This window comes from Mastigoproctus giganteus, chromosome 1 (genome assembly GCF_048544385.1).
Source record: "Mastigoproctus giganteus isolate SK-2022 chromosome 1, ASM4854438v1, whole genome shotgun sequence".
Lineage (NCBI taxonomy): Eukaryota > Metazoa > Arthropoda > Arachnida > Uropygi > Thelyphonidae > Mastigoproctus > Mastigoproctus giganteus.
In genome coordinates this window covers 257245839-257269986 of record NC_143575.1, presented here as the reverse complement: position 1 = coordinate 257269986, position 24148 = coordinate 257245839, and the positions used below count along the sequence as shown (strand labels likewise).

At 32.8% G+C, this 24148-nt stretch overlaps 1 protein-coding gene across 1 annotated transcript in view; it reads right to left on the bottom strand.

The window, feature by feature from the left end:
* Positions 1-24148, bottom strand: part of LOC150091809 (propionyl-CoA carboxylase beta chain, mitochondrial-like) — a 247942-nt gene that overhangs the window by 221220 nt on the left and 2574 nt on the right. Inside the window, exons 2-4 of the mRNA XM_090369822.1 lie at positions 23466-23573; positions 21010-21110; positions 18991-19189 (exon numbers count right to left, since the gene is read on the bottom strand). Of these exons, the coding sequence (XP_090225948.1) occupies positions 18991-19189; positions 21010-21110; positions 23466-23573 (408 nt within the window). The remainder of the gene's footprint in view (positions 1-18990; positions 19190-21009; positions 21111-23465; positions 23574-24148) is intronic.

Genomic DNA, 24148 nt, shown 5'->3' with positions numbered 1-24148 from the left:
ATCTCGGGATTTATCTGGCTAATGCAAAATTATCCAGATAAATGCCCGAGAAAATAAGTTTTAGTCCTAAATTTGGAGGTATTATTGTTTCCTTTTATCCTGCGATATCTTGTGTAGTTCCAAATAACTTTTAAAACTAAAAAAGAGATCTCGGGATATCTTGGTGATATGTTGGCACTTCTCCAATCCAAAGGAATCTCTCTCGAGTCCAAAGATGACCTCATAATTAGCTTAAATGGTTCAATACACTCCCTAGTGAGCTCCCTCAAAATTTTGCTTTAACCCAATGAAGGGGTTATTGCAATCTGCCCAGTGCACTGGGCAGATTGCCAAGGGAGGGCAATACATTTGAATTATGGAATGCTTTTAAAGCAAGAATCACAGAAGCTATGAATGCATACATACCATTAAGAAAATATTGCAGGAGGAGGATTCCACAACAGATGAATGCAGAGCTGGCCAGTCAAAATTGAGCAAAAAATGGTAGCATGGGACAGTTACAGAGTGGTGAAAAATACCGAAGCCTACAATAACTAATACTTGATTAATTATAATACAAAAGATAAGGTTAGAGAGGCCAAGGCTGCATATGAGAAAGCACTGGCTAAGAGAGCAAAGAATGGGGACAAGGAATTTATGTATGTGAATACAAGGAAGAAAAACACAAATCAGATTTGGACCCTTGTGCACTGGGTGTGGGAAAGTCTTAGACAACCCAGCTGATGTTGCAGATGAATTAAATAGGTATTTTGCATCTGTCTTTCCTGAAGAAAGACCTGTCATGCTGAGAAAGAGGCTGTGGAAGTGAGGCCGAGTCATATGAAATTAGTGATTTCGAAATTACAAATGACTGTTTATTAGAAAAACTTTCTGGCATAAAGGCAATTAAGGTTCTTAGAGTTGATGGCATATACCCAATAATTTTGAGGGAGGCTGCTAGGGAGTGTATTGAACCATTGAAGCTAATTGAGGTTATCTTTGAATGTGAGAGAGAGATTCCTTTGGATTGGAGAAGTGCCAACATATCACCAATACATAAAGGGGGTTCTAAGAGTGAAGCTAGTAACTATAGACCAGTTAATCTGGCTTCAGTGGTAGGAAAAATCTTGGAGGCAATGATTAAAAGTGTAATCCAGGAACATTCAGATAGATATGTCCTGAATAACACACAACATAGTTTGTTAAGGGAAAATCATGTTTAACTAGCTTAGTAAGTTATTTTGACACAGTTACTCATGAGCTGAATGTAGGGAACAATTTCAATGTAGTTTATTTGGATTTTAGCAAGGCATTTGATTCAGTCCATTACAAGAGGTTATTGTATAAATTGGAACATGTTGGGATTACTGGAAAAATTCTAAAATAGGTGGCTGCAGGGGAGAGGTGTGATTAATGGATATTCTTCAGATTGATGTAAAGTCAGAAGTAGGGTTCTTCAAGGGTTGGTTCTTGGGCCACTGTTGTTTCCAATTTTCATAAACAATGGGATAGAAGGCCTAACATGAAGATTGGCAGAGTAGTTAATGATCAGTACCAAGCAGCAATCCTTCACAATGATTTGAACAGGCTGCAAGAATGGTCAGAAAAATGGCAGTTATATTTTAATGCACCAAAATCTTTTACACTTGGGGAATAGCAACACCAAAATGAATTATACACTTGGTGGGGTTGAATTAAAAGCAGTAGAGGAATAAAGGGATCTCTGAGTTATAATATGGGCAGATATGAAGTTTTCTGAGCAGTGTTTGTAAATAGACAGCCAGGAAAGGCCATGGTGATTTATCAAACTTTGTCCTGTTGCGATATGGAGGTCAGTCCCACTGTATAAGGCAATTGTAAGACCATGTTTGGAATACTGTGTTCAAGTATGGAGACCTGATCTCAAAATAGACATTGAGCTTCTTGAAAGGGTCCAAAGGCAGGCAACTTGCATGGAGAGATCAGCAAAAGGGTGACCATATGAGGAAAGACTGATTTATATGGGCTACAGAGCTTGGCAACCAAGCCCCTCAGAGGTGACCTGATTATGAAGTTTATAAGGCTCTGTGAGAGGGGTTAGTAAAATGAATGAGGACAGAATTGCCATTGTTATAAGAGAATTCCAGAACTTGGGGAGATAAATTCAAATTACAGGGAAAGAGGTTTAGCCTAGATTGTAGGAAATTTTCATTTAGCCAGTGAGTCGTTGATTGCTGGAACAGGTAGCCTTCACAGGTAATTGAGGCTGACAGTTTGAATAAATTTAGAGGTCAACTGGATAGTTACCTGTGTGAGGAGGGAAACAAATAATTTGTAATTTCTTATCTACTCTATTCCCCCCCCCCCATGCCTGTGGCTACCTTGCACTCTATGGCTATTACTATGTGACAGGTTGAGCCAGATAATACAACTTATTTCTTAAACTTTTACCAGATGTTGACTTTTAAAGTTTGGTTATATTGCAATGTTTTTACACTTTATTGTGCAAGCAAGCTGTTGGAGAAAAAGTTGGGACTTTATTCAACTTTATTAATGTAACATAAATATAGCATTGCAGGCCCATCACCAGCTTTTGGAATTAAGAAATCAGGTTGATAAAATTAAATCTATGTCAAGAAATTGATTAATATTATTATAGCTATTTGCTATGCTAATAGTGCACCACTTCAATTTAATACAGATGCATTTTAAAAGTGATACTTACAAACAGTCAAATTCAAAAAATGAAACATTTTTGAATTTGACTGCTGAAATTATAATTTTAGGTTACAGTTTTTTTGAGTTTACAATTATTATATATGTTCATGTTTTCTTTATAAAGAATGAATATGGCATGTAAATAGAAATAATGTGGGAGCTTTGATTCTGAAAACAGCTGAGGGCTGTGTGCTATGCCAGGCCAAACCCGTTCCGACCGGGCTAGCCAGGTGGGTCAAGTGCCTGCCTGGCAACCCAAAGGTCGCTGGTTCGAATCCCGCCTCGGGCTTGGATCAGAGTAAAATGCAAAAACTTTGGGTGGTGCATTATGGCCACAGAAGCTGATGCGCCAACAACTAACAAAAAAAAGAAAAAAAAGCCAAACCTGTACTGTTTGCAAATGCTATTTATGGGTTTAAATATCACCCCATAAACAGGACTTGGTTTTTGACTGCCTTTTGATTTTTAAACACCACTACAACTACTTGTTGGTATGGCAGAATGGGATAAGGTAGCCCTATATAAAAGCAAATCATTTTGAGCAGCTCAACCTTTTTCTACCATCACAACAAACATTAGCATTAATACAGGCATTTGATGCAAGAAAGCAAGCTTATGCAGCATCAGTCAAAAAAAAAAAAAACCCACTGCCACTTCACCCCTCTGTTCATTCAAAATACCTGTCCAGCTGAGCCTTAAACTTATTTAGGCTATCAACCTCCACGACAAGGGATGGAAGTCTGTTCCACCAACTAACCACCCGCTGGCTAAAGGCAAATTTCCGCACGTCTATCCTACATCTGTCTTTCCTCAATTTGAATTTATGCCCTCTCAGGTGATTATTCTGAGCTAGAGGAAGAATCCCATCAGCATTGAGCATGCTCAAACCATTCAAGGCTTTATACACCTCTATCAGATCACCTCGCTGGTGCCTAGTCTCCAGACACTGTAATTTGCAGAACTTAAGCCTTTCTTCGTAAGAGCACCCCTTTGTTCCATTCACTAATCTTGTTGCCCTTCTCTGTACTCATTCCAGCAGCTCTACATCCTTCTTGAAATGAGGCCTCCAGACCTGTATACAGTACTCTAGGTGTGGCCTGACCATTGCCTTATACAAGGGAATAATCACCTCCTTATCCCTGCTGGAAAAATTCCTGTATATCATTGACAATACTCCATGAGCTACTCTTGCAGCCCGTCTGCACTGCTCAGAGAACTTCATATCTGCCTGCACAACCACCCCCAAGTCCCTTTCATTCTGTGCCACTGTCAGTGTAGTACCACAGAGTTGATACGTTGCTCTGGGGTTGCTGTTTCCCATGTGTAGTACTTTACATTTGTCAATGTTAAACTTCATTTGCCACCTCTCAGCCCATCTGCTCAACCTTTCCAGATCCTGTTGCAGCAGCATAGTGTCAGTAGTGTCCTTGACAACCCTGCCAACCTTTGTATCGTCTGCAAATTTGGACATTAAGCTTGATATACCATCATAAATATCATTTATAAATACAGAAAACAATAATGGACCCAACACTGAGCCCTGAGGGACTCCACTAATAACATTAGTCCACGATGAGCAGTGTCCATTGATTACCACTCTGTCTTCTCCCCCTCAACCACCCCTTTCTCCATAGCAGCAATTTGCCTCCAATGTCACACTGCTCCAATTTGTGTAGCAGTCTTCCATGTGCAACAGTATCAAAAGCCTTTCTAAGATCCAAGTATATAATATCAAAGCTATTCCCTGCATCCAGTTCTTTTGTGACTGCATCATAGTATTCAATCAAATTGGTCAGGTAAGACTTCCCCTTAACAAAACCATGCTGTGTCCGAGCTATAACTGAAGTCTTGTCTAAATGATCCTGCAGTGCTTCTTTAACCACTGCCTCCATTAATTTTCCTGGAACAGAAGTTAAGCTCACAGGTCTATAATTACTTGTGTCAGCCTTTGATCCTCCTTTGTGAATTGGGGTCCCATTTGCACATCTCCAGTCTATGGGTACCTCCCCTGAGTCCAAGGAAGCTCTCATAATTATGGCTAAGGGTTTGCTTACTTCCTTTGCTGCCTCCTTTAATATAACTGGATAGATCCCATCCACCCCGGGTGCCTTTCTTGTGTTTATCTTCAACAATTTCTCCTCCACTTTACTCCCAGTTATTTCAAGATTCTGTAGCTTACTGCTAGAGTTGAATACACCTCTGGCATTCCCCTCGCTGAATAACTCCTCATGTGTGAATGTCGATGCAAAATATTCATTTAGTTTGTTAGCTACCTGAGCAGGATCATCAACAGTTGACCCATCAATATCAAGTGGACCAATCTGATTCATCCCCTTCCTTCCAGAGTTTACATAAGTAAAGAACTCTTTGCTGTTTTTCTTTGCATCCCTTGCCAAGGATTTCTCGTAATCTGCCTTCGCCTGCCTAACCTCCTTTGTAACTTGGTTGCATATCAACTTGTATCTATCATAGGCTTCTGTGTCATGTGTTAATTTGTAAGTATCCCATGCATTTTTCTTCTCTGCCATATGCCTCATTAGTTCATCTGACATCCATTTTGGCCTAAACCTTGAACAATATTTCTTAGTTGGTATGTAAAGCCTAGTAGCTTCCAAGATAAGTTCTTTGAATGCTTCCCATTTTGAGTTTGCTGTTGGTAACATCATCAGTTGGCCCCACTGTATAGAATTTAAATACTGTCTCAGTCCATCGTAGTCGCCTTTACGGAAGCAGTAACCCTTCCCTTTACCCCTAATGGTAGTTACCTCTTTGAGTAAATCCCACTTCAGCACACTGTGATCACTGCCACCTAGTGGTTCCTTTATCTGCAGATTCTTAATGCATGAAGAATCACTGCTGATAATCAAATCAAGAATATTGCTCCCTCTAGTTTCCTCCCGAACATGCTGATGTAGAAAACAATCATCCAATAAATCCACAAAAGCCCTGCTAGTGTGTGAGTGACCAGCCCCCAAATTCCAGTCAATATCTGGGAAATTAAAATCTCCCATTATAAGACTCTCTGATTTACTGGCCCATTCTATTTCCCTGTACAGTTTCTTATTATACTCATCAGAGTAATTAGGTCTATAGCACACTCCTACTCTCAATTTTGATCTCCCAATGCTTATGTCACACCAAACTGACTCAACACTGCACTGTCCAGCGATGTCGACTGGCTTCACTTCCTTGGTTTTTATGTGTTTCTTAACTAATACCATAACCCCTCTCCCCTTCCTATCCTGTCTGTCCTTTCTGTAGACGTTATACTCCCCAAATTCCAGTTCTGCATCCCTTATATCTGTGTGACACCACATCTCTGATATCCTAACAATATCTGCCTTTGATGTTTTGAGCAATACCTCAAATTCATCAAATGTTTACTAAACTACTAGCATTGGTGTACATGCAAGTATACCTGCACCTGTTTCTATTCTTAGCTACCCTAACACAACCCATGTGTTTACTTGTACCGCAATGGCTCCCAGCAGTCTCTGAAATATCAAGCATCTTGTTTTTCAGGCTTCTGCTGAAACAGACAATGAATTACTGTCATGTTTGCTAAACATCACGTATTACAATCTACTGAACTTCTAAAGTATGGCACACTATGGCCATAGATGCCAATGCACCTAAAAATCCCCAAACAAACTTCTAAAGTAATCATGTCTAAGATGATGATGATAAAATGTTTAAATGTTTATAACAAATTGTGTTTTTTAGAACTTTCATAGTCACTTATTCTCTGAATTGAAACACAGATGCTCATATGTGTTTTGGCAGGTGCAACATGAAAATCTGTTTTTTGTCAGCTCTTTGTATTTATCTTCTTGCAAAGTCAGGGGAACCAAAAGTAAGACAAGAGGTGGTAGATGACTTTCATCAACCGGTGAAATACCACCACTTTGCTTATTGGAGGCTTGAAGTAGTGGAACCCATGTTTAGTCTCTAGAGCAAAGTTTCCGGCATCCCCCTCCCCCCATAGTTCTCCTTCAACCCATGCATTGTACTAAGTACTATAGGTTTTGATACCTTTCGTGTTTGGGGTTTTCATAAAAAAATAAATAAATAAATAAAGACAGTACTTACATATCAGTTTTTTTTTTTTTTTTTTTTTTTTTATGAACTTTCAAAGTGAACATACCTCTACAGTTTTTTGTTACAGAATTAATTAAATTTATCCAGCAATGATAGCATCAGTTGTTAGTATTATTTAAGACAATTTTTTCTTTTTTCTTTGTATTTTTACAAAAGAACACCCTAGTCCAAAGGCCATACAACAGACTTTATTCTTTCCAAACATCCGACCTGTACTTTAAAATATTTCTTAATTTTGAGTAAATAGAATATTTTTTCTAAATACAATAGTTCATAATATTAAGCTTAATTAACAATAATATATACATATACAAATAGAATACTTTTCTTTTAGAAGAGATAGAAAAAATAGTGCACATTTTTGGATGATAATTCGGCGTTGATATGCCGATATCAAAGAACTTTTTAATATATTTATGTTAATATTTACATTTACCTGGCTGCAGTATTTCAGAAAATATACCATTTAGTCATCAATAAGCATAGATTTTTTTAAGTGATTCCTAATGAAGAGAAACAAACATGTGTAAGGCTATTACAGATGTTAAGCCCCAAACACAAATACGAAATAAATTCTTACACAAATATTATGTAAGAATAATTAATGCATGAGAGTTCTGAATTTTTTTGAGCTTTCTTTAGAGCTCTATAGTTTGCATTTTTAGGTTGAAAAAATTGAAAAAAGAAGTGCCACCAATCTGGCATTTTACTTTATACATATCATTTCACCTAGAGTTGAGAGCTAAAAGTCTTCATTCAGAAACCATGGCTCTTATTCATTATATTACAAAAATTAACTGTTGGCAAAGGCTGTTTTTTGATCAATTAATTTTATTAATTAAATAGCTATTTGTAGCTATAAAAAGTTGTATACTGGATCTATGCTTTCCGTAAAGAATGTAATTTTTATATATATATATATATATTATTGTTTCTAATACGAAAATCAGTTTAAACTTTATCATTTTGCTTACAGCACCTTTTCTAAGAACATAACATTTCCAAAAGCCTAAGAATTGTCTGTATGAGCTTTTAAAAAATTTTAAATGCAACATGTTAATAGTTACCATCAGTTAATTATATTGACCACACATCAAAGAATTAAATTATGACAAAACATTAAGTTACCAAAAATAAATTATTTGATATCTATATTCATTAAACAGAAATTTATTTAAAAAAACAAAACCATTTTAAACACTGAAGAAAACAACAAAAATATTCTCATATACACATAATGTTAATTTTAAACAAATACTTTTTGTACAGACAAATCAATACAATTGAGACCTTTTATTTATATACATGTGTAAGAAGAAGAAAGTTGTTTAACTGATTCTTTTATGAAAGCTATGTTCTACATAGCAATTATAAGAAGCGGAGCACAAAAACAATAAAGATTTTTTCTAAATGCAGGGCCAAGCACTTTTATTCAGAAAAGTGGGAAAAAGAGGAGTAAAATATTTCTTATAATAAATTATACTGTATTAACACACTGACTGCGAATTACATCTTTTGATATAATGCAAGTATAAGAAGTTGATCAGCGCAGCAGCACATATGAACATGTATAAACGTCTGACTTATCTTGTTCAACTGACTTGTTTTGTAGAGAGTTAAATGTGCACTCTCCTATTCAAAACAGAAAATATTACAAAAAATATCATGGATCACATATCTTTTTTATATATATATTGCACATCACATATTTTTTTTTAATTATCACACACACACACATATTATAATTCCTGAATAAATAAATACTAATCTGTTAACTATTAATTTTATGAAATTCTATGAAGGAACAGCTGACAGAGATATTTAAATTGATCACATTATAAAGTTTTTGAAATGTTCATTTGTAGTAACCAGTTCTATTCTTTATAGAATCTTCCATTCTACAAAGAATAGAACTGGTTAAAACATAACAATCTCACCAAGGAGTGTATAAAGTGCAATTAATTAAATATAAAGTAAATTCAAGGTAAATTAAGCTCAAAATATTGCTTATTTTGGTATCAAGAAAACAAACTCCTATTTTTAGTCAAAAAGGAAGCTAATTTTCCAGTTTTGAAATTTTAACAAATGAATTTCATAAATTTGTCTTTAGACAAACTAATATCACAAAAAAAGAGAATCAAGAACAACATATAAATACAGTAACAGTAATAATATTCTGGTTGAGTTTATATGACAGAAATGTAATCATTTCATTCCATTTAAATTTCAGATGAGATGAGGAAAACAGAAATTTAATAGAGAAAGATTATAACAGGTAAATATAATGCAATTCAGTACCAACTTTCAGTGATTAAGGGCAAAGGAAGACATGCGCTGATAATCAGCAACAAGAGAAATGGCAAAAACTAGTCATAAATAGTTTAGAGCAAAAATAGAAATGCAGGACTACAGACCACAAGTTTTCAAACTGGATTCTATTAGATTTTATAAAGAAAGAGAAGTGATTGTATTATTTTATATATTTTTTCTTTTTTTTAATAAAAGAGAGGGAGAGAGATAATATTGAAAAAGCCTGAGATAAAGGGTTTTTTTAGATATATTTACAGTATTTTAATATCGATTAAAATAAAAAAAATATTCAAGTGTTTAGAGCAGTGTTTTTCAAAGTGCTGAGGTAGTCTCAGATTCTGATACTATCCACGCAGTGCTGAGGTAGTCTTAGATTCTGATACTTTTTTTAAAGCTCCTAAAAATAAGGTCATCATAAAAATAAGGCAAAAATAAGGGGAGGTTCTTGGACCAACAGAAATTACGTTGCGTTGTGCCCATGACCCTCAAGCCCTATAGCCACCACACTACTGTGGCTCAATAAATCCAGTTTTGGTTTTGCAGAATCCTGGAATTCTCCAAATGTTCCCTTAATTTTCATTTTTTTTTTAATTTTTTTTTTATTTATTTAATTTGTAAACATGTATTACTGTTTTTAATTTATTGTTAATTATTACTGTTTTCTTGGCTCCATGTAAGATTTAGACTTGGAAGAAGATCATTTCTCTGAAAACTTAGATTTGCAAAAAGGTTCCAGTCAAAAAAAAAAAAAAAAAAAAAAAAAAGAAAGAAAGAAATTGAAAATTTAAAAAAAAACTCTGATAAATAACCAAAATGTTCCAGTATATATATTTATTTCATAGAACAGGTAGCTTACTGTACTCTGAATATTGACTGGAAAGGGCATTTTTTCCTCTATGCCAAAAAATCTTGAAAATCTGAAAACAAAATATAAATTAATTTGCAAACTCCTATGTGAACGAATCCATGTGACTGAAATAGTACCGAAATTGCTGAGCGTGATTTCAGTCACATGTGGGAATTTCCATCAAAATTGCTAATTAATTCTGTAAAAAATTTATTTTTGAAGATTTTCTGTAACAATTCTAGATGAAAATTGAAATTCTTCCACATTTGTTTAATTAAGATTGCAGTAGATATTAAGGCCGTAACATCTAAAAATGGCAAAATCAATATTTATTGCCCTTTAATCTATCAGCCTTTACATGCCTAACTTGCAATTAGGTATTCACCTTACTAAGATTAAAATGCGGAGTTCAGTAACATATCAAATAAATATGCAACAGAACTGAGTCAGATGTTCTTCATCTGTGTTAACTTGCCTTCTAACTTGAACAGAAATCACAAAGTTCATTAACTTTATGACTGCAGAATTCTGCAAAGTTCATCAAATTCTCTTTCTTGGTGATTCTCTTCTACTTTTGGCTCTCTCTCTCTCTCTCAGGCAAGGTAACTCGGGAATTTGTTTTTGACTAGTGCAGCATAAGCCTCAGGTTCCTTGCACCATATAGCTAATAATAATAATAATAATAATAATTTGGCACCTCCATAGCCAGGTGGGCAGGAGCGGCAGTGCGTAGCACATGCTTCTTGATTAGACCGTTGTTCGAGCCTATGACCACCAAATACGGAGGATGCGGAAAGGTCAGAATGACCACCACATATCCTCGGAGCAATATGGCCTTAGTTGCTAATGCTCCTAAAAACCAAATAACAACAACAGCAGCTAATAATAATAATAACTTTGTGACTGCAGAATTCTGCAATCACAGAATTCTGAAATACAGAATTAAGCACCTGGTGATTAATTTCCTGAATTGCAGAATTCTGCAATTTAGGAAATTAATCACTAGGTGCTTAATTTCCTGAAATGACATAAGAACCTTCCATTTGTCTTAGTCATACATAGTCCATCTCAAGGAAGTTAATCATGTATTCATTTAATATTTGGCTTACATTCAACAGCTACATGTTGGAATGCAAATCTATGTCACTGATTTGATGATAGGAGCATAAAATCATCAGAATCAAGGGTTTTAACTATAAAAGGAAAATATCAGGTGTATGTGATTACAAGCACAAGAGATAGCCACAAGGTATATTTGTAACCAAGTGGTCAGTACAGAGTTATGCATCTGTGTTCAAATCCATATAACACCACAAACTGTGGTAATATTTTTATAATATCTATCTTGTAAACTGTTCTAATCCTATGTGGCTGCCCTTGAGTATAACAAAAAAATTTATATATTTACTTTTTGTGTATTATTTTGTCGAGTTTCAGGCAGCTATGAAAAATGCTTTTTTACAAGATGCATGAATTTTTAGAGTTAGTGGATATAGTATAGCTTGATTGCATGCATTTGTTAAAGATTGCCAGAGCTATTTTAATCAAAGCTTTTTGTAATTATAAAAGCATTCTGAAATATTAAACTGTTTTGGATAATGGTATCATCTCCCTATCAGTTCTACAGCATTCTCCTTACAAACTGTAACCCTCATTTGTCTGTGTATGGTCTTTTAAAAGCTTATTTTGAGCATAAAGTAGATATTCAGCAAAAAGGCATGTTTAACTTGAATAATAATCAGTGTGAGAATGGTAATACTTAATGTGAAAGTTGTGTCCATACAAAATTCAATTAAAGGCTTGAAGAAAACAACAGATTCTAGCACCTCAAAGGCAGCAGTCTTATTACAGTTGTGATTCTGCATCTGTTTAAGATGTATATTAATCTGCTTAAATGGTTGCAGATTTTGCATTTTTCTTGATTAATGATCCCTTCAATTGTTTCCAGTGTGATATCTACGAATCCTTCTTCTAGGACTTCTGTCTAAAGCAATAGTGAAGAGAAAATATATGTTGTCAAATGAAATAAAACTATCCTAAAAAAAAAAAAAAAAAAAAGCAGCAAGACTAAATCCTAACATGCTTAAAGTAAGGCAATCTCACTGATTGCAGGTAAAGGTTGCACTAAGCATAAAGAAAAAAAGAAGTTATTGCTGTCTTATATGGAACAAGCAATACTATGAATAAAAAAATAATAAAAATGACAGAATATAAAACAGCTTTCTGTTGGACTCATGAGTGATGACAGTGCACCACATAAGTGTAACCTGTATTTAATTCTAATTATTTAGAATTAAATAATTATTTTATAGTTTTTTTTATCAACTACTTTTCTGCAGTTTCTTTCAGAAACTTCAGTAAGAAGAACTTTTGCTAAGAAGAACCACTTAAAAGATTTATATTTAATAAAGACCATGATCATGATAACAAAGAAAAATGTTTACCCTGGACATACTGAAAGATCTGAACACAATTTAATAAGGACCACAGAACGTTCCCACTAGCGTTCTCCAAACAAAAAGTGATAAATAAGCAGAGAAAGGCCAAGCTTAAACAGACAAGTGTTAAAAATAGTTTTGAATGCTAAGAGCTACTCTAACAGTTTCACGATATACAAAAATACCCACAAGAATTCTTGAATTTCCATAATATAAATGAAACAAAAACATCTTTTGTTATTTGGTTTTATTATAAAATAAACTTCTGAACAGATGTTAGATGAATGTGACTAATAGTAGTTCTATATGCTACTTTGTTTAAAGAGAGATGTTATGTGGTTATTGCTTTGTATGTTCATGTTTCTTCATCTTATTTCATTTGAAACAATTCATTCAAAGTCATGATTAAGTCATTCAGTTCTGTATATGATACATGTGCAAATACAATGAAAGACCTATTATGCTTTTACTAACCCAGCAAAGCATTATAATGACTAGTTATAATGAATTTTTTTTTTTTTTTTTTTTTTTATGAAAATGGACCTGCAAAGGGCTCTTTCCATGAATGAATTAAATGCATACAATAAAACTATCCTAAATATAGTACCCTATCATGAATTAGAATTTATATGTATTCTGAACACGCACAAACCACAAGGCCAATTAACAATGAACTGACTACTTTCCACTATCTCAGACAGCTGTTATTTTTGAGAGAGTATCTATGATTAAGAAAACAACTACATATATACAGAGATAATAAAACAATTTCCCCACCATTGCCAAAACATAAACCTAAATAAATAAAAATTACTTTTTTTTTTTTTTTTTCGGGTACGCTTCATTTTGAGCTTAAAGCCTTAGGTTCAGTTATAATAGGTCCAAGTAATTTTAATGTCCTACTGATTTATAACAAAACTTACATAACTAAGATCTTGAATGTGCTGAAAATTTTGGAAGTTGTTAAAAATCTGCAGGAACCCTTGTTTCCTCTTAATTCCTCCTTGGAAATGTACACAATAAGGAATTCAAATGTGCGTCCACAAATGCATATAAAACTAAATTTCTTACCTGGTTGAGCAAATCAAATCTGAAAGTGAGAGAACCAACTAAAGAAAAACAGCCACCATTTGGTGAGGACCAGATTATTTGACGGTACAACACAATATTTAAAAATATGAAACTTTAAAAATTTGGTAATGACATGCTTTTTTTTTTGTTTTTGATTAAAAACACTAATAAATAAAAGTACTACTATTTTTTAGGGTTTGAAAAAAATCATATCTATTTTAAGTGAATAGTTATCTATCTAGATAAGCATGATTTAGTCGCATAAAAATGGTCTGGTATTTAAATTATTTTTCAAGTTTTCTAGATTTCAGAGGCATTTTGGTCTGGAAACTATCCTTATAACATAAATGATTTGACATTAACAATAATAAAGAAGTAGCAACAGAGGCAAGGAAACCTTTAACCATAATTATGAAAGCATTTATGGATTGAGGGGAGAGGTCCCTACAGATGGGAGATATGCATGTCTCTCCTATTCACAGAGGAAGATCGAAGGTGAAGTGAAAATAATGGATTCACTGGTTGAAGATGTAATACAACAGCATCTTAATGAAGGCAGTCATAGCACAGATTTTTTAAGGGGAGATCTTGTCTGACTAATTTGTTCAGCTACTATGATGTCATTGCAAAATATAATTTTGACATCATATACTTAGAACTCAGTAAAGCTTTTGCACCAAACTGGAGCAGTGTGGCATTAGGGGCAAGTTACTGCTATAGATAAAGGGATGGTTGAGTGGCAGAAGACTGGGTAGTTATAAATGTGTGCTGCTCTTCTTGCATTAATGTTATTAGTGGAGTATCTTAGGATTCAGTGCTGGGACTCTTACTGTTTTAATATTTATTAATGAAGGCATATCAAATTTATTGTCTAAGCTTGTAGATGATACAAAGACTGGCATTATGGTTAATGATATGAAAGGCATACTAGTGCAAAAGACCTAGAAAAATTGATTGGGCCAATAGGTAGTCTCAAAAGTATAGCTAATATCTATATTATCTAAATAAGGATCTAGAATTCATTCTTGAAATCAAGATTGTATTCCTTAATTGTATAAGTATGCCTTCAGAAATGTTCTACTTGTCATTAATATTAAATTTTAATATTTAGAAAAATTAAAAAGTACACAAATATAGCTAAGATAGTAAGTTAAAAAATATTCTAAACCAAGATGAATACATAGAACTGAGTGATTATAAATACTAGTAGTAATCTTATTACAATTAGGAAGAAGACGATGCTCTGTCTAAAATTCACATTCAAAAAGTGCATTTACTCAAAAAATGAGGTAGCATTTGGAGGGAAGGCTAACTTATAAGCCAAATTAGAGAAAGGAAGATCTTTATTTTATTTGACACTTCTTAGTTCATGCTAGTTTATAATTAAATATACCTAAGCATTAAACCATTGAGAATCTCATGTACAAGTAACATAAAGCATCATTTATGTACTGTGTGTGTGTGTTGAAGAGAAAAATTATGCATTTGCAGAGACAAACAAAATGGTCCTAAAGGTGTAAATTTATATAGAAAAGCATAAAACATTGAATGCATTTAATTCAACCAACCAAAATTATCAACAAACAGCAGAAAATAAAATGGAAGTTCACAAAACTGAAATGAATTACATGCACTTACTTTTTTTTTTTAATATATTGAAATAAATATTTACCATCCAGCTAAAATGGGCTTAATAACATCTTTCTCATTCAGCGTCTATCCTATTTTGGAAAATAAATCATATTACAATATTATCGTAACTCGCTTCAAGTTTACCTAAATAAAACTGGCTTTACGTTGGTAAAACATCTTTCAATTTTGCATATATCATACTACCATTATTCTTTGATTTCTATGAATACTGTTTTAGTATTAGTCTTATACTAAAAGTAATGGAACTTAATGGAAAAAATGTCTACTTTTGCATATAGTGCATTTATTATTTTTTTAAGTAATAACAGTAACCTAGCCAATATTTAGATATATGATAAAAGGGGAAACAGTGCAAATTCCGGACCTGGTTTTTTCTACTCTAAGAATCTCAAACAATGTAAAAAAGAAATGAATACCATAATTGGAATAGCAAATGCTTACACATGACAATTAAATGTTACAAAATAAGAAATGACTGAAATTTACAATTTTTTTTTATTTTGCAATAAAATATGAAACACATGTACAGTAAGCACTGGTTATTAGAATCAGCTGTTTTAGAGAATCAAATTTCTCAGAACAGATTCAAATCAATAAAATACACTACATTTTCACTGCTTATTAGAATAACATCTTCGGTTATAAGAATCAATTTTGAATGCCTCTGTGATATTTTTCTAAGGCATGTTTCTGGAGGTCACATTTCTACAGGTCACAACCATAAAACAATAAAAACAACTTCCAGTTTTTGGTTTATTGGGCCTTTTTGTTTTTACGATTTGTTATAAATGGGTAGTTACTACAGCTAAGAAGAAGAAATTGCCCACTCTGTAACTGATACTTTCACCAAGGAGGAGGAAAATGAAGATGAATCTGGACAAATTCCAGTTACAAAATGGCAAATTCGTGAAGCTATAGTCATCCTGAGGACAGCATTGGAAGAAACTGGTGCCAGTGATTGTGGATGTAGACTGTTATATAATATTGAAAAATCAATATACTTTGTAGTGATATTTTACAGCAATCTAAAATAAGTATATTAATTAAGCTATGTACGTAAGTATAAATTTATTTTTATTTTGATAACCTATGATAATATTCTTCTGATTTTCACACATTTAATTGGTAATAAATTTTTGGTAATAAAGTGTAAATTTGTGCTTTATATCTTTATTTTTTATAGCCTGTAGATAATATTTGTCGATTTTCGCTTATTAGAATCTCTGTTTATTAGAATCAAAATTCAATTTGCAAACGTGATTGCTATAACCATTGCTTACTATGCATAGAGGGAGGGGACAAGTTCCACTCGAAAAATGAAAATAAAAGCTCATGAAATAAATTTTCTATTTTGAACACAACCATTAAAGTGGAATATTGGCATGTTTTTTCCATGGGTTGAAAAGTTTTTTGTTTTGCAGAAGTTCAAGATCATGGCACATTCTATATCTGGTGGTCTTGGGCTCAATAATATCATCCACAAATCCTGTAAAATAATTCTTTATTAGTGGTAAGAATATTTTACCAAGCTATTCAAATTAAAATAATAACATAAACCAATTAACTTATGTGCTTTCAATGTAATGAGCCCAACGGTGTAAATAAGTTATTCAAGACACATGAAAAACAAAAAGATGTTTTAAAATGATTAATGGTGATAGGAACTTCCATAATTTTGCATTTATAAAATCATCTGACCCTGATTAACGATAAAATAATGTTAAAATAAGTGGAGTAAATACTTGATATGTGAAATATCAATTACATTCATCAGGTGTTGAGCTAACTTTTTGTACCCTTGAATCTGTGTTGTTAAAATATTTGTTAGAATATAATTTTTTTATAAATTTTATTATTATAATTAAATTTATTATAATTCTTATAATTGATTTTATTAATTTATTAAAATATTTGATTCTGTATAATTATCATTTTAGTGAATTTGGAATGGATGCTTATTGAAAATTCATCTCCACTCTCAATGACCATTAGTTGCACATCGCTACACTATGCTCTTGCACATCGCTACAGCCTTAAACAGCAGTCTCAGCTAGCTTTTTCTTCTATTCTCTCATCGGTAATGTAAGTTAATTACTTTTACTTTTTAAAATTACATTTCATTCACATTTTAATTACCCGAAAAACTGTCAACTGTTCATATAAACAAAAATATACTGAAAACATTTTAAATGTAGGATTTACAAATAAAAAGTTATAATGACAGTCATAATGAATACAATACAGGTGGTTGGTACTCTATAAAAAAATATATTGAAAAATCAAAACAATGCAAAAATTCAAATGCAAAATGTCTCATATTCAACAATTGAATTAGTAAAAGCCTAAAAGCTTACATGTCAGTCACTTTTGGAGTTTTATGGGTTTTCATCTTGACTAACATTTGGTTTTCAACAGAGCAAGTATATGATTAACAATTACTGACAGAGTATCATACTGTAATTTAGCCCTGATTTATAGGAAGACTGCCATCGGAAGTTCTACAAATCATGCCCCCAGGCCAAAACATTCCAGTGACTTGAGCAGCAAAGCAAGTAGTTTAGTGTGACATTTTAGTTTAATTTTAAATTTAAAATGTCACACTGAACTAAGAGAAATGTAATTTCACTAATAAAGTTACACTGTTTCCATGTTATGTGACATATTGCCATGTTCATATTTTTATGAATTTATAATCTACAACCATTTATAATTTTGCATTGTAATTTAAATTACTTTACACCATCAGGCATCTCTCATATTGTTGGGTTATACTCCACAACTGGGTTGTCATCATCTCCATATTTTATGGAGATGATGACAACCGATGAGGAGCCAATAAGCTCCAAAATGTGCAGTATGGGCGGTGGTATCTGCTGAAAATAAGTAACAGTCTTCTCCTATGGTGAAGCATTACTTATTCGAGGTAGTGCAATATCGTGGTAACTTGTGAAGATATTCACAATATGAGATATACTTAAATGATGCCAATTCTTAACTATTTAGTAGTTGGATGCGTGCAGAAATGATATAATTTCACTAACTTGTATGTAATCAACAGCCTTAATGCACTAACATTAATTACACTCTACGAAGTTACGGAAAAGAATATTTAGTGTTTATATTTATGCAGTGATCACAATGACAACAAAACTTATGTCAATGCAACAAACACAATGTCAGCAAATGTCTCTTTTACAAACAGGTACATATGTATTTTTTAAATAATTACCGCCATTATGAATAATTTTATAGCTATTATAAACCAACAAAAATTGATTGAAGATATTAAAACATTTCACACAATCATTTAGTCAAGAGTTTTTTTTAAACAACTATTGCCATTTTTAGTATTACAGACTACTACTATAATATTTTTAAGGGTGATATACAAAAACGTCATCCTGACCACTTAGGTTATGAAATCTTAATTTTAAAAAAAAAAAAAAATTCAAAATCAAAGATTATCTATCTTATATGACTGAATATTCTTATCTGAAGAATTTCAATGTACATACATATTCAGGTTACTATTCCCCTCTCTGACTGCCACATAAGTGAATAGAACCTTTCAGATACCTTGAGACAGAAGGCTCAGAGAGGATACATAGTTATGTCAAAGTGGGTTTTTGAAAAGACATACTATAAATAATGCGTAAGGGAAAAAAGTAAATACCTAAATAAAACAAAAAATAAAACTGTAATTGAGAACTAAAATGAACTTATGTAAAAAAAAAGTGAAAATAGCATCTCTCTTGTTTAAAAAAAACTATAGCAATTCAGTTATTGTAACTTCAAGTTGAAAATAAGGATACTGTCACAAGTGTCAGTATTATGAAATTTTATTTCTGTCTTACTAATACTAAAAAAATCATAGCCCTTCACTGTAATTGTACATACCTCTGACAGCTGCAGGAAAAGGGTTACCAAATTTATCCATATATTCCTGAACATATTTCTCTACATCCTTTTTTCCTCTATAAATAATGGATACAGCGCCTTTAGCACCCATCACTGCTATTTCTGCAGTAGGCCATGCATAATTTACATCCCCTCTTAAATGCTTTGAACTCAATACAGCATAAGCTCCACCATATGCCTAAAGATAAAGAAAAGTTATCAGTGAAAGAAAACACTGAATTCAGTTGTAACTAAGGCAACTTAGTTACAACTGAATTAAGTTGTAAAGGATGAGATGGTTCCTTGATAATGCTAAATAATATTATTATAGAACTATTATATTGAATAATATTAATCGGATATATCAAACAATAACTCAATTTTAGTAAAGAAGTGATGTACTGTTTAAATGCAAGTATCAAAACAGTTTGAGAAAACATTTGTTCCTCTGTTATGTATATTTTTACTTTATGGGGACTTTTTGTTCCCTCCAGTGTGGTAGAGCCTGGGCTTATTATTATCTTTGATTTTGACTTCTTTTTTTTTATTATATTTTCATAACCTAAGTTGTTGGGATCACTTTAGAAAATATCATTTTTAATTTAATAGTAACACCCAGAGGTGAACCTGCTATTAATTAATAGCTTCAAGAAACTACCATTGCAGTTATTTCAAAGCTTAGGTGCTGTACTCAACCACTCTGATAATCTTGCTTAAACAATGACAATGTTTTTAACCCAACTATGGAGCTTATTATCAAGACTTCTGCCGACCAGGCTAGCCAGGTGGGTAACGTGCCTGCCTGGCAACCCAAAGGTCGCGGGTTTGAATCCCGCCTCGGGCTTGGATCAAAGTACTGCAAAAACCTTGGGAGGTGCATTATGGCCACAGAAGCCGATGCACCAACAACTACCAAAAAAAAAAAAAAAAAAAAAATCAACACTTCTGCTGTGCCTGATAATCTCAGCAAATATCGGGGGGGGGGGGGTCGTCAAATAGTATGAATGTTTAATATATGTATCTACACGGGCTTGCATAGTCTTGGTTTCTCTAGTGCAGTGCTCCATGGACATGTTTGGAACAGTGGGAAGAGGTTCCATGGAGTATCAAGTTGTATTACACTCTTTTTATATTGGACAACTGAGCATGGGTTTGGAGAACATTGAGAAAATGCTGCTTACTGGTGTGAATTCTTAAAAGTGCAATCTAGAGGCGGTATTATGAGGAGTATGGGGGGGGGGCCTTGCTCCTCATCATTTGGGCTCAAACACATTGCCACATCCATGAAATGAATTTATCTGTACAGCCTGATAAAACTGTACCACAAAGCCAGGCTTACTGGCACTAGGTTTGAGGAGTAGAACCTTGTGAATTGCCTGACTAGATCAGAGTCCTAATATAAACGTGGAACATTGCTAGAATGAGGTGGAGCACCAGAAACAGAGCTAAGATGGCTGTCTTTCTGACTGTATGTAGTTCACAACTGCTTAAAGGATGAGAGCAAAACAGATGCCTGCCACTGTAAATTGTTTGGAAAAAAATATCCAGAATAAGCAGAGCTTCTGTTAAGGCAAATGTGTGCCTACATATGAATATCCTCAATAAACATCAGTTTTCTTAAAAGTACTTGTGTTTGGATACTTTTGAAAGCATGTATCCCATAGAACTGTTTAGACAAGTGCACATCTTAACCTTGACTATTAATACGTTCACTACTTCATGAATGAAAAATGTGGCTTCGGAATTTAATCCACTTGGAGGGGGAACACAACACTACTTTTTAGACTTTTTCTTCCACTCTGAGAGAAGAAAAACGGGATTTTTTTGTCAAGCAAAATTCATAAGGAACTGATTAATTCAGTTTAGTAAGAAGAAAACCCAAATATGTTTATTCCTTCTCTAATCCAATTGATTCAATACAATGGTTTTGAATCCTGAGTTTAAACTGAAGTTAGAAAAGCTGGCAGCGAACGTGTTAAAAGTTGTTTATGCAGCACAAAATGTTATTCTTATACTTACCTTCCTTGTTATAATTGTTATTTTTGGAACTGTGGCTTCAGCAAAGGCATAAAGCAACTTTGCACCATGTCGAATGATACCACCATATTCTTGAGCAGTACCTATAAGATAACATAAGGCGTGAGCAAGCGAAGTAATTTTAAATATTTAACATGAGTATGATATGCAAGAAATATCATTAAAATGGTGTTGAATAGTTTGAAATATAATTCAAAGATAATTCAGATAATCAACGTTGTTAACATTCCTTAACCAACATAATGAGGTAATTTGTATGGCTTTTAGTTCAATTTAATTCAACTACAATATTCAGTTCTATGGATGGCATAATGGTTGTGGTGTACCAAATACATCTGTTAACATTAACTTATAGTGTATATTTGTTTGTCATAAACAACAGGAAAGCTAAAATCTCTAGTGGAGATTATAGCTTTCCTGCTCTAATTTTTTAACTCTAGAGCAGATAAATTATAAAATCATATTTCCTCTTTTGAATGAATGCAATTTGTTACTTGTGTTTAACACCATACAATAACATTGTAAATTTTTTGTATCCTTTTCTATCCACTGCTCTCCATGCATTCTCCACTGGTAAACTTTGGTTTGGAAATAATTCACACCAGAGATTAGCAGTGGAGTTTCTCAGTGTTTATGTTTAGAATGCAGTTTTTTGTATTTATTTTTTTTTCTTCTTGACACTGGAGCTTCCACTTTCTGTGGGACTGAATTTACATTGAAATTTTTACATCAGGATTTGAAGCTTGACACAGCTAAGTGTCAATGCAGCAATAGAACATTAACTTATAGTGTGTGCATGGGTGTCTTGTATATTCTCTATTTTGTGACCTTCTCTGACCATATGGCTGTCTTGGAGTATAAACAGAAAATTTATTTACTTACTTACACTGAAATATATTTTGCATTTTTTATTTTTAATTTACATTTCTAGTTTGTCAACATTTCCCCAAATAAAAGATCACCTTTAAAGTTTGTATTCGGACTTTACTTATAATATTCTTTGTTCCTATTTTATATTTTTGTCTTCATCAAGACTTCAAAAACCCATAATCAGTGTACAGGGATTTACATTCTTGTAAAGTGAAAAGAAATGATATTCTTGATATGCAGTATACTGGAAGAAAATGATGAGTGTAGTAGTTTTGGTGATGATTCTGAAAAATCAAAAGGATTTTCTATCATTTCATGTAGTGAAGAATTAGAAGCGGAGAATGATACTTCCAGACTTTGAATATACAAACGTTGATACTTAGGAATAAGTAAACAGCATAACACCACCCTCTATGCCTACCCACCCTACCTTTGTGATTTGGTTGTAATTTGATGCATAAAGTGATGATCAGTGGATGCAGCTATGTCTTAATATATGTAGCTATTAATTTTGGATCATTATTTTGTAAAGTATAATTTTAGAAGTCAAACTATTTTGATAATTTCTGACTTAAGTATTCAATAAAAAAAGAAAATTTCTGGCCTGAGATAATGACCAAGTCTTCATATTGTTTGACAGCTATAATAACATGAAAATCCAGTTAATTTTTAGCAATTTCTGCAGTTTGTAATATAACTGCAATGTAAAGAATTAATTTGTCAGCTAATCTAATAGTTCATCTGTTAGACTAGATCAAACAAATACTGGTTGATCAAGATTTTGTTTATTAAATTATTCGTAATGTTGAAAGAAACAGACCAGCATTTCAAGTTAATTTACATATAAGGGATAAGATTTGAGAGATAAAATAAAAATTATAAAATAGAATAGAATAATATGGTTAATAATATATCCTTTGGGGAGGGACAATTATATCAAGTCGTAAGGCTCTTATAGTCACTGGAGAGCACAACAGTCCTATTTCTGAGATTGAATTAGTATATTTTTAAGAGTGGACTGGTTGGGAAAATCAGTGGGTGTGCATTGGTCTACTGAATAAAGTTTGTTGCTTTTTGTAGTACTTTAGAGGGGGAGGAGGGCAGAGTGAGACTGGGGTAAACAACAATATATCAAAATGGTTTAATATGACTGGTACTGCACTACTGTGTAGTAAGACTGCTTAGGACAGAAGTAGTTCTGGCAAAAAAACTACTGCAGATAGTTAACGTATCAAGGATATATGTGTGCTACACACCATTATAAGGAAGACTGGGATAAGATCAACTTCTTGCATAACTTCTGAAATTACAAAATGGAGTTTCATACATTTTCTATTTAAATATTTACTGAAATACCCTAATGCCTCCGTTTTACCCACAGAGATATGTATTCCACTAGTTGAGAAATGCTGTATTTTAGAATTACTGCTTTAGACAACTAAAAATAAGAGGCAATAAAAGCACTATATTTTATAACTAATACAGTTTTTTTTTTTTTTTTAATTACAATTATCTATTTTTACATGCAAACTGCATTTCATCCAACTAAATTTATATAGGTAACTTACCAGGCAAAAATCCAGGAACATCAACAAATGTTATGATGGGTATATTGAATGCATCACAAAAACGAACAAATCGAGCACCTTTCACTGATGAATTTATATCAAGACAACCTTAAAAGACAGAAAATTTGAGTGAAAATTTTAAAATGATGCAATTGGAAATTTATTAGAAAATCTGATAATAAGTTTATATGATAAGCTGAAATTAAAATATTGTAAATAAATAACAATATTTTAATTGTTTTACTTAGTTATGTTAACAAATATAAATGTTTTTTTTTTCTCGTCCTCAAATAATATAAATTGATTTGAATAAATTTTTATATGAAAATTATAAATGTGGATTCAAAATTTTAACCATCAACCACAATATTTGAGGAAATAGAACTGCATGATTATATAACAAAGTAAGATAATGAGCCATGTCATCGTTTACATTTTCATTGTAGTACATCAGCAAAAGCATCTGTTTTATTCCTGTGAAATATAAGGGCTAAGTTTAATATTGTTCTGTGCATTGTATGGCAAATTTAAAACTTTATTTATTTTTATTTGGGGAAACACAACAAATATTTGAAGATTATGTTAACACCCATGTTTTACACCCCTGCTATAACCAATTCCACAATACCATATTATATACAATTACAACAGTACAATATTTTTAAGAAATGTTGACTTCAATG